Source organism: Dama dama, chromosome 31, assembly GCF_033118175.1.
Source record: "Dama dama isolate Ldn47 chromosome 31, ASM3311817v1, whole genome shotgun sequence".
In the NCBI taxonomy this organism is placed as follows: Eukaryota; Metazoa; Chordata; class Mammalia; order Artiodactyla; family Cervidae; genus Dama; species Dama dama.
In genome coordinates this window covers 10,200,460-10,216,165 of record NC_083711.1, presented here as the reverse complement: position 1 = coordinate 10,216,165, position 15,706 = coordinate 10,200,460, and the positions used below count along the sequence as shown (strand labels likewise).

Sequence of the window (15,706 nt, the reverse complement as noted above, 5' to 3'; positions counted from 1 at the left end):
TCCCCTCCCCATTCAGAAGAAAGCCCCAAATACCACACTTTTAAAAAGAATTTTAGAAGACGCTATATGAAAAATGACTGTTAAGTGTTACTTGCATTATGCCTTGTAATGACTACCAAAGTTCTATCTGCTGAGGAATCGAAAGAAAGAGACGTACAAGGGTGCCTGTGGAGGAGAGGCAGTGGGCGCAGCCACAGAAGGTGCGGCGGCAGCAGCAGGCGTAGTGGGCACAACAGCGGCAGGAGCAGGTGTTGTGGTGGCCGAGGGGGCAACAGCATCTTCTTTCTTGGATTCTTCCACAGCTTCTGGCTCATCATCATAATCAAATCTATCAAGTAGCTTCTGCAAGAGGTATGCCAATATTTTGTTTTAAAATTCAGGCTGTGATTCACTGCACAAAAAAACTTCATAAAAACAGACATTCACCATCATCTATAATTCTGCTAAAAGCTGTGATGTACAATTTCCTCTTCCCACATGCCTCTTAGGGACTTTGTCGCATAGACAATTTTTACACAAATGCCACTCTGAAAAGAAGACCCTTTTAAAAATGGTTTTTCTTCCAATTCTAAACACAGTGTTTCCTTTCTATTTTCTATATTATAACTAATTTAGCAGTAGAAAGATTTTACAAAAACATTTTCCTAGACAAGAAACTGCACACATGAAAATGGATATACATTTCTGGTCGGCTTTGTAAAATGTACAAAAAGAAAGACCATCTTATCCAATCTTATAAACATCCACTTATAAATTCTGCTCACTCAAGAATATGAAAAAAAGAGAACGGCACAGACAAAGCTGCAAAATCTACCTGTGCCCTTGCTTCTTTCTTAAAACTTCACAGCTCACCTTTTACCAGAAACTTCCATTAAAACAAAAACAGAAAACAAAAGCCAATCAGTGTACTCCACAGGATCACATGTCTAGAAGAGCCATTATTTGAAATATGATTACATTTATTCAGAATAAGGAATCAAAGTATTGGGCTAAGCCAAAAGCTTGTTTGGGTTTTTCCTTACAATGTTACACAACCACTACTGTGTTTTGGTAGATTATACATAATACTTCATCACATGCAATGTGATGCATGCAATGTAGATACAGTTTCCTCTTCTTATAGACAAGGATACTAAGGTCAGGTAATTAAGAAACATTAATTTCTTGATATCAATAACCTCAGATATGCAGATCACACCACCCTTATGGCACAAAGTGAAGAAGAACTAAAGAGCCTCTTGATGAAAGTGAAAGAGGAGAGTGAAACAGTTGGCTTAAAGCTCAACATTCAGAAAACTAAGATCATGGCATCCTGTCCCATCACTTCATGGCAGATAGATGGGGAAATAGTGGAAACAGTGGCTGACTTTATTTTTCTGCGCTCCAAAATCACTGCAGAGGTGATTGCAGCTATGAAATTAAAAGACACTTACTCCTCTGAAGGAAAGTTATGATCAACCTAGACAGCATATTAAAAAGCAGAGACAATACTTTGCCAACAAAGGTCCGTCTAGTCAAGGCTATGGTTTTTCCAGTGGTCATGTATGGATCTGAGAGTTAGACGATAAAGAAAGCTGAGTGCCGAAGAATTGATGCTTTTGAACTGTGGTGTTGGAGAAAACTCTTGAGAGTCCCTTGGACTACAAGGAGATCCAACCAGTCCATCCTAAAGGAGATCAGTCCTGGGTGTTCATTGGAAGGACTGATGTTGAAGCTGAAACTCCAATACTTTGGCCACCTGATGTGAAGAGCTGACTCACTGGAAAAGACCCTGATGATGGGAAAGACTGAGGGCAGGAGGAGAAGGGGACGACAGAGGATGAGATTGTTGGGTGGCATCATCGACTTGATGGACATGGGTTTGGGTAAACTCCAGGAGTTCGTGATAGACAGGGAGGCCTGGCGCGCTGCAGTCCATGGGGTCACAAAGAGTCGGACACGACTGAGCAACTGAACTGAACTAAGAAACATAACCTAGACTGTACAGTTACATATAGTAGAGTCTAGATGTGGACAATGGTCTTTTTCTAACCTCAATCCCTGGCATTCAATAAGGCAGTCTTTTCTCTCAGGGTATGACCTTCCCGTTCATGGATTTCCAATCTCAAACTCCTAAATTTGTGTTGTTCTGTGACAGTTCTGCCTGGAAATTCTGGTTCTACTTTACTGGACAACAGATTTCTAAATTGCTTCTTTCTTCATAATTCTGGGCCACATGATTAAAAGTTCTGATTATAATAGAGAAATCCAACATGGCCCAGGCACCTTGCTGCTTTATGCACAGGAGGTTAACTTAACCCTCAAGGCAGTGGAAAAAAAAAAAAAGGTACTACCATCACTCTTTGACAGAGGTATATAGTGAATAATTAAATAAGTCACATCAGTAGAGTCAATGACAGGAGCCAAAACTAAAGCTCAGGTCCAGTGCGTCCCCGATGGCTCGGGGTGGAGACTGCCTGCCAGTGCAAGAGACACAGGTTTGATGCCTGGTCTGGGAAGATTCCACATGCCGTGGAGCAGCTAAGCCTGTGTGCCACAACTAAGAAGCCTGTGCTCGAGAGCCCGAGAGCTGCAGCTACTGCAGCCTACATGTCCTAGAGCCTGTACTCCACAGCAAGAAAAGCCAACATGAGGAGACTGGAGAGTAGCCACCACTTGCTGCAACTAGAAAAAGCCTGCACAGTAACGAAGACTCAGCACAGCCAAAAATAAATAAAATTTAAAAAACAAAACAAAAAAACTTAGGTTTAAACTATCTATAAAAACAAACAAAAAGAACTCTCTGCAGTTTATCACATATAGACATGTTCCTTAAAAGTTTTACGATTCATACCTATTGCTTTGGGAAAACATCTGAAGCAATTAAAAAATTTAACTGAGCCCTACTATCTAAAAAGATATTTCTGTTGCTTTTAAGGAAACTGAAGATCTATGAAGCAGCTGAAACAGACAAGCTGTTCCTAGTCAGCTGTTTGACTAGCTTAAAATAGACCTTTTCAGTCAAAAGCAAAGCACAAAACTCCTTTTTCTAAACTTAATGTGACTAACACACATGGGTCAACCCACTCAAGATAAAGCACTAGAGAGTCAGCTGCAGCTCAAACGGGCAAAACGTGAACCCACTGCTGGCACTGCTACTAGTCAACATTCTTTTTTCCTCAAGTCCTAGCCATCAGACAGTGAAAAAAGAGAAAGGTCTAGATGTTGAAGGGGAAAAGTCAAATTTAGCAGCCTACAAAATCTGAGAACCAACTAGAAAAACCAAGATAATTTACAAGATAACATAAAAATTCAATAGTTTCCCTCGACAGCATCAACTGGGCTTTCTGGGTGGCAGCAGTAAAGAATCTGCCTGGAATGCAGGGGCCACTGGTTTGATCCCTGGGTTGGGAAGATACCCTGGAGGAGGAAATGGCAACCCAACTCCAGTATTCTTGCCTGGAGAATCCCATGGACAGAGGTGGCTAGTGGGCTACAGTCCATAGGATTACAAAGAGTTGGACTTTCATGAAAGTGTTATGAAACACTAAACATGAAAAATGAGTAAATTATCTAAGAATGAATGAAACAAATATAAAAAAAAATCAGAAACCTAGTAAATTGATATTCTATATAAGAAATTATCAGTACTTCTTTAACTTATAAATTCATAAAAATATATGCGAACACTCAGCTCATCTGGAAAAGCATGCTGTGATGGTTAACTGTATATGTGCCAATTTGGCTAGGTTATGATGTCCAGTTGTTTGGTCAAATATTAACCTAGATGAGGTTTTTGACAGTATTTTAAAAATGTGATTAAAGGGAATCCCCTGGTGATCCAGTGATTAGTACTCTGCACTTTCACCGCCATGAGCCTGGGGTTCAATCCCTGGTTGGGGAGCTAAGATCCTTTAAGCTGCATGGAGCAGCAAAGAGAAAGAAAAGTGACTAACATTTAAATTAGTGGGCTGTGAATAAAGAAACACCTTCCAAAATATGGGTGTGCCTCAACCAGTCAGTCAAAGGCCTTATAGCAGGGTTTCCCAAAGACGGCATTCTCAAGACAGCAACAGGAAAACCTTTTGCCTTGCAGAATTTAGACTCAATACTGCAGCATTAACTTTAACCTGGATTTCCAGCCTGACACTCTAACCTATGTTTGACAATTACATGAACCAATCCCTCTTTGTGTGTCTGTGCCTATAACTGGTTCTGTTTCTCTGGGACATACCCCAGACCAATTCACATGCCCAAGAATAGGCAAAGAATGTTTGAAAAGAATAAAGGCAGAAAACACATCTAGAAATGAACTGTAAGTTGCAAGTGTTTAAACTGCTATGATGCCAAAATAAACACAGATATTAGTGGGACAAAATGGTATCTAGAGACAGACATAGAAAAAAATGTATGACAAAAATTGTGAGGGAGAAGTGGCTATTTCCAAAAATATAAAGGTTTAACTATCTTGAACTATATGCTAATGTAAGTTCTTGATACATTGAGACAAATATAAAAAACAGAAATATAAACTACTAGAAGAAATAGAGAATTTTAATACAAGTGGGGAGAATTTTCCTAATCACAACACAGAACAGAAGACTAAAAAACAAAACCACAGCACTTAACAATTTATGTTCACATATACAGAGGAAACAGGTCTGAAAAACCATACACATATCAGTGGGACTGATTTCCTTTTTCACTTCAGAACTTTCTATATTATCTTCATTTTTTCCCCCTAAAAGTGTGTACTTATTTTGTACTCAAAAATTTTAATCCAACCTTCTTTTTGTTTCAACCTTCTTTTAATCGGTAGTCACTCATAAATCATATAGATAGAATAGCAAGCAGTAATTTGCATATGGATTCTTAATATTAACTACTAGCAACAGTTACTGTATCTTAGAATGCTAGAAAGAAACATATTTTAGAGATGATTAAAAGATAGTTCTTTCTAGAATTATCAAACTTCCGTGTTTTTTTTATACTGTAACTAGTAAAATGAAATTAAATTTTATATAGTCATATATAGATAAGACACAAACAGGTAAGAGTGGAGTTGTTTAGGCTAATGTTTCAACAGGAAGCTCTGAACTGTGCATTTTCAACACATCTATATACCGTTAGTAGGAGCTCCTTGAACATAACTAAGGCCCAAAAGAGAAGTCTGAAGACACTAAAGCAACCCAAACTCTCATATCATAGATAAGGTAACTAATGTTTTCAACAACGGAAAACAAAGTAACTTAAATGTCTTTCAACAGGGGAAATGGTTAAACTGATGTGTCCATGTAATAGAACAATCCTAATGAGCACTCAGTACATGTGTAGATTTGCATCTATTAACCTTAATAACAACCCAGAGATATGAGGATTAAGATGAAAGATAAGCCAATTAGAAACAATGTGTATAAATATTTATGTATATAGATTAAAAATACCTATTTTTATATATGTATATACACACACATACACACACACAGATACATAATGACCAAAAAAGAAAAACTATATCCACAGGAAATCAATTCTGAAAAGATATACAGCAGAATGTTACAGTAGTTATCCTTGAGTAAGGGGGTTAATGGTGAATGTTCTGTTTCCTTTATACTATTTACTTTTCTCTTATATTGAAAATTTTGCAATGAGTATATATTACATTTATAACCAAGAATAAGAATCAATGTTTTGATGTCGAGGGGGAAAATCCCTCAAATAACTAAATGAACAATCCAGTTAAGTCAGAAAAGGGTTAACCTCTACAGAGTGACAGAAACAATGGGATGGGTTATGTGAGAGAAGCATACCTTGTCAAATGCAGTTTTTTGTTCAGGTGGGGGGAAAGCAGCTTTTTGTTCAGGTGGTTGTGTAGGAGCTGTCTTTAACTGAGCTGTGATAGCCTGAACCTGAGCCATCACAGCATTGTCAATGGCGGGAGACTGTGGTTTTGGAGGCTGTTGAAAAGTCTGAAGGATCTGCTGAAGCTTAAAGAATGGGAAAACTGATAAACCACACAACAAAGGATAATCATAGAATCAAAAGTTAATTCACTAAAAAAAATCTTAATGGTGAATCAAAATAGCATAGGCACGGAGGAACTTGGAAAAAGGAACCAACCTTTTAGTAATGGTTAAATTTATCGTGAATGAATGTATCAGGGATATAATGTGTGTCACTTAAGGTTAAAAGTATATGCTGATGACTTCAATGGTGGACAGTGATGGTCAGAGAGAAGAGAAAATACACTGAATTGTGAACAATGTATACATGTTTTCTGAAAAAGTGTAAAAAAACCATCTCCATTAATCCACATAATTTTGTAACTAGCACTGTGAGCAACTCCACCACCCTTAGAGCTCCGCAGTTCTCTCCAAAGGGCACATCATTCCTCAGTGTGCTGCTCCCGCGCTCACCTTTCCCACATTTCCCCTATTATCCTTGTGAATTTACCTTCCTCGCAAAGGCTTTTCCAGTAGAAATATTCCCTCCTCACAACGTGCTCGCTAACCAGGAATGTAAAGTAAGAACTGACAATAGTACCTAACTTCAAACTATTTAATCTTTGGATAGACAGTTTACCTGTTGACCTTGAGTTGTCTGAAACAGTTGGGCCACAGCAGCAAAAGCATCAGAGCTGGGCAACTGTGGTACAGTTGGTACAGAGTTTGCAGTGGCTTGTGGGGGTTCAGAAGTAACTTTAACTGGAGGTGGAGGTGAACCTAAAAAAGAAAAGATCATTAAGGCCTCAGAAAACTTTTAACTCATACATATTTCCTTTAAACTCCATTAAGCTTCTTTACTAAAACAAGACTCCATTCAGGTTAACATACAGTAAAAAGTATAGATTATGGTATTACAGCCTATACTGCAACAAGCACTGAATACTTTTATTAGAAATAATGATGGGAAGAAAACTTTATCTTCCAAGATGTAAACTCAAGTTTCCTTCTTACAGAAAAATTCCATCACTATAAACATATTTCAAACATTTCATGCACAAAAAATGATACAATTCTCTAAGCCCACAGACACACCTGACCTTACCTTCATTATTAGTAACATTTTCTGTTACTGGAGCAGCATTACTGGTTCCTGCTGCCATGTCCAAAAGAGGCTGAATAATTTCAATTTTGAATACTCCATTTTTTTGCCAAAGGTTCAATACACGAACTATTTTACTCTGTTATGTGAAAAAACATGAATATACAGTAAGTATTAGCATAAATAATTATACTTCTTATGAAAAGAGAGAACAAAACACCACAGGCTAACATTTCCATGCTATATCTGTTTCGTAAATAGAAAACAATCTATCATCAGAATTACAGCCTCATTAAACTACTCTAACTGGCCTTCCTTCAGTAGTGTAATCCAGGGTAAGAAACAGGGAGAGGAAAAAAAACAAAAAATTAACCGAGAGAATCAAAAGAAATGCATTAGAATTACTTGAAATTTTCATATTTACGATTACAAAGAAACCAAAAATGCAGTTATCTAAGAAAAGTAAAATGAAGAACTTTCCAGGATGATTTTAATAGTTAAAATATATAACACAATTAACTGGCCTCTAATTGCTATGTAAGTTGTTTTGTGGGCTACCAAATTTGAAGGAGATCCAGAGAAACTGTGTTATTCATGGTTGCAACTCTTATCTCCTACTCAAGGAATGATCTTTTCTCTTGTACATCTTTCCCACAAGAGCATTCCTCCAAGAATATAGAGAATCCATAACATGCAAATTTATATGTCATTTATTATACAGGCTCTAGTCTTCGTTATTCTGAGTTTACCAGTGTATTTCTCCTATCTATTACAGTCTAGTTTTTTGTCTATGTTTTTCTATCTTTTTATAGTACAGAGTAAAACCAGCTATAAATGTGAGGAATTAAATACAGTAGTCTAATTGCTAATGAATATCATTTATACTTCAACATCTCTATATGATGGGAAAAGTCAATGATTGGTCCATTCCTTCTGGAATAAACAACAACTTGAGATAAGCACTGTCCTCCTCTACTGCAGAATTTCTTTACCATTCAGTCACAAGAAATTTTTCTAGTAACGTTTTCTTTAAAGCAAGATGATGTTCCTTTTGTATTTCAACAGTACAACATTTCTAAAGGACTTCACAAGAAAATAGATATGACTACTACAGAAAAAATCTGGGTTTTGTTTCAAGTTCACAGAGATCACTATGTGATTACCTTTCAAATACCTAATATACATATAAGAACAGAGTAAGAATACAAGTTTAATTTAAAAATTATAAACTATACCTTATCTTCAGATGGACAAAGATACAGATATTGGAATGTGGCAGTTATGTTTTTAGAGAATCTTGGCCCAAAAACATCTTTATCAGTTCCAAACTGATGACGAGACTGTCGCACAATTGAGTCAATTACATATAATCCTGGAACCTTGTATTCTGGTTTACACTACAAAGATTAAATGTAAAGTCAATACAAGAAAAGCAAACCACAATTTGACACCCATTAATCTCACTCTTATGAAACTATATATCCAAGGTTATTTCTATAGAAATAACTACTTAAGTTATTGATTTAAGTAATTAAATAACTACTTAAATGTTTAATTCTCTTACTGGCTAGCCTGTCAAGCTTCCCACAGGTCTGTAGAGAACTACCATTCTCTTGATGTTTCAGACTCCCAATATTTTACTTTTTTCTGATCCTTCTCTCCTCCCCTCCTCCAACTTCCTGTAATCAGCATCACTTTATCAATTCTTAAGCCACCTCCATACAGATCTACTGATTATGGAAAAATCTACTCTCATTCATCCTGCTCAAAAAAATAACTTTTAAAATTATCAAAAAGCCAGTTTTAACCAAAATATTAACTTCGATTCTATTAAAGTACAGTATCAGAGAAACAAAACCCAAAAGGCGAAGTCATTCTTGGCCTTACAAATTGACAAGATAAAATGGACAGACACCTGCATACATTTCTGGTGGCACAACCTTTATGAAAAATAAGTTAGCAATAAACACAAAGCCTTATTTGATCCAACAACTCTATTTCTAGAAATTTATACTAAGGAAAACAGACTCCATATTTCCAATGCAAGGGGCACGGTTTGATCCCTGGTTGGGGAACTAAGATTCCACAAGCCACGTGGCATGGCCAAAAAAGTTAAGAAAAAAAAACAAAGGAACAGCTCTAGGCTGGGGGAGAAGAGAGATGTCTAAGTCTCCTTTCTCAGCCCTTTACTGACACAGACGTGTGCTAATGTTACATATGTTACAAAACAACATGTAACTGTAGAAGTGAAAAGTGGCTTAATTATGATCGGAGAAAGGCAAGTTGAAAACACCAGAGTGATTTCATCTGAAGTACTCCAAGATGAGTTAAATGTCAACAGAGTAGTCAGGGCAATGGGGAGAGAAGGCTCAAGCAGACAAAAACTATTTCAAATCCTGACTCATAGTAAGTACTCAATCAACAGTACTGCTATACATTTTTGTTTTGTTATGACACAAAAAACCAAGACTTCTAGTGACAACTTTTCTGTAGAGTGACTTTAGAAGCAATTATTCAAATTACAACTCACAAAGTAAATTACAAATACTGATCATAACTAAAATGAGGTAATAATAAAATGGATAGTTACCTTTTTGATGAACTTTTCTACTATTTGAACCACATGCTTATAAAGCTGAAGAGAATGAAAACAATATCATTATCCAGCTGACACACTTTTCTGTTAATACATTTCCTATAATTAGAAAATACCTAAAACCTCAAAATTTGTACAATTTGAATAATTCTCAAGGTAATAACTGAAAGAACCCTGGTAAATAATCCATACTCAACAACTCAAAAAATTCTTAACAAATCAGAAAGAAACTATTAACTAAAACAGAAACTATAAAAATCCACCAAAAGGTTCTTTTCTTAGATGTTTAATCAATAAATCTTCATAGAACAGTTTATCAAGCGACTTTATGGGAGAGAGAACAATGGAATTGGAACTAAATAATGCAGTTTTTAAAGAGACTCACTTCTTTAAAGTGTGATCTTGGGTAAGATATTCAATTTTATGAAGTTTTTAAATAAAAATAAAGCTAATATGCCACTGATCTATTATGGTAAGAATTAAATGGAATAAAGCAAACAACAACAAAAACCTCTGTCATCCTGTTCCTTACTTCAATGAGTTCAACTTTTTTTTAGCACCACACATAAACCAGGTAATTATGTGAGGTGATGGATGTGTCAATTAGTATAAGGTAATCATTTCACAACGTACATGTGCATCAAATCATGCTCTATTACATACTACTAAATCTGTCAACTATACCTCAATAAAGTTAAAAGAATATAAAGAGGAAATACAACAAAACAGGTTTTGAAATATGTTACATTGTAGATGCATCATACAGTTATTATTATGTACTTTCAGCAAAACCTCGTTAGTGCTCTTTGATTAGGCCTGAACTACTTCACAATATGAAACCTCAAATTTAACAATAACATTTTCAACATTTTAAAAACACTGTCCAAATTAATATATTTCTTTTACTTTTACCTTTATAGCTTTAATAGCAGCTTTCGTGATGAGAATCATCTTGGCTCGAGAGATGGGAGGTTTCATATCCATAAGTGAAAAGAGCTTTAAAAAAAAAAAAAAAAAGGAAAAAAGTTTTAATAGGAAGTAAAATTAGAGGTTTACCCTTCATTTCGACAAACATATTTGTAACTAAAAGAATAATAAAATTTCTGAAACTAGGTTTAATAATTTGTCTGGTAAAGAAAAACCAAGAGCTTTCTTACATACTAGCATCACCACTTTGAAAACAGAATGGGAAAAGATTATGCTAAAATCAGCAAAAAAGGAGGAAAAGGTAAAAAAACTGTCAAGATCTGTAACAGAAAATTTATAAAACCCTACTGAAGAATTCAAAACTGATCTGAATGGAAACACACCGTGTTCCTATACTGAAAACGGCAATACTGTGACTCAATATTTAATATTTCAAAATCAAACCTCACTGAGACTTTGGAGGACTTCAAATAATTCTTATGTTCATTTGGAGATACAGATGTATTACATCAGGTAAGAAATTTAACATGCCATTATAAAACTTGAATTCACAATTTCTTGATTAGTCAGGAATAAAAATGACACCATATTTAACAAATTTCACCAAAGTAAATCCAACAATCAGGGAATCCCAGGAGATGAAACCACACAGGCACACTCCTTTTCCCTAAAGTTTAAGCCCAACCAAGATATAATGAGAGCCCATAAGAGTCATAAAGATAAAATTCTGACATTAAGAAGAAGCTTATATCTAGTTCCTTAAAATCTTGTTTTTGTTTTAACTTTTTGTTTAACTTTTTGAAATAAATTTCAGGGCTTTCTAAGCATTATCAATCTTACATGAATCATATCTCCATTCCTCTCCAACTAATGCTGGAATTTCAAATATGGAACCCCTAAGACATAGACCATCTTTACCAGACACCTACTAAGAAGCTACCCTGAAGAACAAAAGTCTCCTTTTTCAGAATAAATAGCCCTACCTGTCAACAAAATACTCTGGCAACAGAATTTTTGCAGCTTTTCAAAACTACAGACACAATGGGACTATAGATAGTGGTAACATTAATTTTTTAAAAAAGTATGCAATGCAAGATATGATCAAATAAGAACCAAAAACGTACTCTGTTTAAGCAGAGAAAAGTAGAATTTTTTGATAAATGATGCTAAGATGAATTTGCGTAAACCCCAGGAGATAGTGAAGGAGAGGGAAGCCTGGCATGCTGCAGCTCATGGGGTCACAAAGAGTTGGACATGACTTAGGACTGAACAAGAACAACAAATACTAAAATACAGAGAATGGGAAAAACAAAGATACTAACACAGAGACTCATTTTTTTAAAAAGGCATTATCTAATTAAATAAGGTCATGATTTTTTATTTCCAAAACAATAAAAATTCTCTGTGAAAATAAATGCTCACTAATTGAACAACAACTAGAGACAGTAATCTTTAAAATTATATAAACCAATGAGAAACTAAGAAACGATTTAAAGTATTTCAACTCCAATACAAACTGAAAAATATATGCAGCACACATTTTATAAAACGGCATATTCTGCCCATTTCTAAGTTATTAAAGTTATTAAGACAGTTATTTATTACTACAGTTCTATTTCCTTTTCTGGATCTTAAAGCAGAGAAACAGGATACAAAAAAGTTTATACATGATCTTAAGAATAAGCAACAGCAAGAACTACTTTTCTGGCCATTAAAAGCTTAGAGAATCATATTTCTCTGAAGCCTAAGCCAGCACAAATATTCATTTAATGTCCCACATTCTTGATTATTTCTACAGTAAGGAACTCCCATTAAAAAAAAAAAAAAAAAAAAAAAAACCCACAAAAAATCCCAGCCAACTGAGGAGACAAGACAGATTAGTGTTATCTTCTGATGAAATACTCTACAGTTTATTTTTAAGTCATTTATCTTAAAAAATTAAAGTACAGACTATACCATATAGCAGTATAACTATCAATCAGGCAATAAACCAGTAAGAGAGCATTCAAGTGCTACCATTTAAGAGACAGACAGAGGAAGGGTATTTATTCCACTAAAGAAGGCACAACTCAAGGAAAGAGGAAGAAATCAACACTAAGTGCATCATCTTATTTAATCATATTAACGATCAACATAGATTGTCAAAGCTGTTTTGAGCTGATACCCAAAGGGATTACATCTGCTTTCAAATGATTCCCAGAGAATGTGTCTGGACTAGAATTTGTTGATTGTAAAGCTCACAATCCTTAAGAGCATCGGTTCAGTTCAGTCACTGAATTGTGTCCAACTCTGCAACCCCATGACTGCAGCATACCAGGCTTCCCTGTCCATCACCAACTCCTGGAGCTTGCTCAAACTCATGTCCATTCAGTCAGTGATGCCATCCATCCATCTCATTCTCTGTCATCCCCTTCTCCTCCTGCCTTCCATCTTTCTCAGCATTAGGGTTTTTTCCAGTGAGTCAGTTCTTCGCATCAGGTGGCCAAAGTATTGGAGTTTCAGCTTCAACATCAGTCCTTTCAATGAATACTCAGGACCGATCTCCTTTAGGATGGACTGGTTGGATCTCCTTGCAGTTCAAGGGACTCTCAAGAGTCTTCTCCAACACCACAGTTCAAAAGCATCAATTCTTAGGCACTCAGCTTTCTTTATAGTCCAACGCTCAAATCCATACCTGACTACTGGAAAAACCATATAGTCTTCTCCTTATACAATGCTGCTTGCTGTAAATACACGCAAAGACCATTAACTATGATGGAGAATGCAGGCAGAGTATCAAGTAGGCATCTGTGCTAATCTCTCTCTCTCTCTATATATACAGTATTGGTTCAGGGGTAACGATGAGACATACTGAATCCAACTTGGGATGCCTACTGAAAATCCAGGCAGAGATTTCAGCAGACTGGAATATGGATCTTGAAAAAGCACAGGTCCTGCTAGAAATTGAGAGGTTACAGAATCAAAACCATGAAGATGAGTAAGAAGGGAACAAAGATACAACTAATTACAGTATACCAAATATTTCAGTGTGGCACAGAAAAGGGGGCAACACAAAGCAACACCAGGACAAACGCCAGAAATTAAACCTTTAATGCTATAGTTTTTTTTCATATGGCTTGACTAGTATTACATCATGTGAAATGCCAGGCTGGATAAAGCACAAACTGGAATCAAGATTGCCGGGAGAAATATCAATAATCTCAGATATACAGATGACACCACCCTTATGGCAGAAAGCGAAGAGGACCCTAGAGGACCCTAACTCTTGATGAAAGTGAAAGTTGCTCAGTCATATCCGACTCTTTGTGACCTCATGGACTGTAGCTTGCCAGGCTCCTCTGTCCGTGAAATTCTCCAGGCCAGAGTACTGGAGTGGGTAGCCTTTCCTTCCTCCAGGGAATCTTCTCAACCCAGGGATCAAACCCAGGTCTCCCACATTGTAGGCAGATTCTTTACCAGCTGAGCCACAAGGGAAGGCCAAAAGTGAAAGTGGAAGAGTAAAAAAGCTGGCTTACAACTTAACATTGAAAAACCTAAGATTATGGCATCTGGGCCCATCAATTCATGACAAATAGATGGAGAAATAATGGAAACAGTAACAGACTCTCTTTTCTTGGACTCCAAAATCACTGCAGATGGTGACTGCAGCAATGAAATTAAAAGACACTTGCTCCTTAGAAGAAAATTTGTGACCAACCTAGATAGCATATTAAAAAGCAGAGATATTACATTGCCAACAAAGGTCCATCTAGTCAAGGCTATGGTTTTTCCAGTAGTCAGGTATGGATGTGAGAGTTGGACTACAAAGAAAGTTGAGTGCCTCAGAATTGATGCTTTTGAACTGTGGTGTTGGAGAAGACTCTTGAGATTCCCTTGAACTGCAAAGAGATCCAACCAGTCCATCCTAAAGGAAATCAGTCCTGAGTGTTACTGGAAGGACTGACGCTGAAGCTGAAACTCCAAAACTTTGGCCACCTGATGCGAAGAACTGACTCATTTGAAAAGACCCTGATGCTGGGAAAGATTGAAGGCAGAAGGAGAAGGGGATGACAGAGGATGAGATGGCTGGATGGCATCACTGACTCAATGGACATGAGTTTGAGCAAGCTCCGGGAGTTGGTGATGGAGAGGGAAGCCTGGCGTACTACAGTCCATGGGGTTGCAAAGAGTCAGACAAGACTGAGCGACTGAACTGAATGACTAGTATCATCATCTGCATCTGGGCAAGTGCTCAATAAACATCACTAGCTGCAGCATTCTCTTTGCTACTACACATCTGCATTCAGAATTAATGTGATCTGTCAAAAAACAAACAAAAAAAAAAGTGTCAGAGCGGCCACAGAAAATGATGCAATTCTCTTACACAGGTTAATAGCAGCAGTAGGCCCCCAAAGGTACAAAACCTCCTTAGAAAGCATTAGTAAGAAAAACATACTTGCCAGCAACAGACACAAGTTTGTTTTTTTGTTGTCATTAGTTGAATGACTATTAGAAAACCTAAACATGAACACTGTTCTGCTGGGTGCCTGATATACAAAGTATTCTAAAAATTCTGGGGGAAAAAAAAAAAAAAAAATCACTCACAATGATCCCTAATATCAATAAAGAACAATTTCAAATTTGGCCCATGACACCTGTAGAATTCATAAGGTTTGAGGGTGAGTCAAAATACCATGATACTCTGCTATTTATTGACAGTATAAACTTTGACAAGTTTAGTTAAACTTTTCTGAATTTCAATGACATATGAAAAAGATGATTAATAATATTCACTTAAAAAAATTCACTTCATAAAACTGTTAGGATTAAATGAGATAATGTATATAAACTTCTTGGTCTAGATCTGACACATAAATGGCTCAGTAAAAAGAAGTACATAATGCCCTGGGAATCTTAACATAGATCTCAAGTTTAAGTTTTTGCCATTAAACTGAAGGTGTTAGTGGCTCAGTTGTGTTCAACTCTTTGTGACCCGTGAACTGTAGCCGTCCAGGCTTCTCTGTCCATGGACTTCTTCAGGCAGGAACACTGGACTGGGTATCCATTCCTTTCAGGGGATCTTCCTGACCCAGGGACTGAACCCAGGTCTCCTGCATTCGCAGGTGGGTTCTTTACCATGTGAGGCACCAGGGAAGCCCAGTTTTTTATTATGGCTTAGCA

General features: G+C 36.5%; 1 protein-coding gene across 2 annotated transcripts in view; it reads right to left on the bottom strand.

The window, feature by feature from the left end:
* SCAF4 (SR-related CTD associated factor 4) overlaps window positions 1–15,706 on the bottom strand; it is a 60,865-nt gene that overhangs the window by 28,612 nt on the left and 16,547 nt on the right. For both annotated transcript variants that reach the window (XM_061134294.1, XM_061134295.1), the window contains exons 2-8: window positions 10,532–10,615; window positions 9,614–9,658; window positions 8,259–8,420; window positions 7,027–7,162; window positions 6,562–6,701; window positions 5,790–5,966; window positions 158–342 (exon numbers count right to left, since the gene is read on the bottom strand). In XM_061134294.1, the coding sequence (XP_060990277.1) occupies window positions 158–342; window positions 5,790–5,966; window positions 6,562–6,701; window positions 7,027–7,162; window positions 8,259–8,420; window positions 9,614–9,658; window positions 10,532–10,615 (929 nt within the window). The remainder of the gene's footprint in view (window positions 1–157; window positions 343–5,789; window positions 5,967–6,561; window positions 6,702–7,026; window positions 7,163–8,258; window positions 8,421–9,613; window positions 9,659–10,531; window positions 10,616–15,706) is intronic.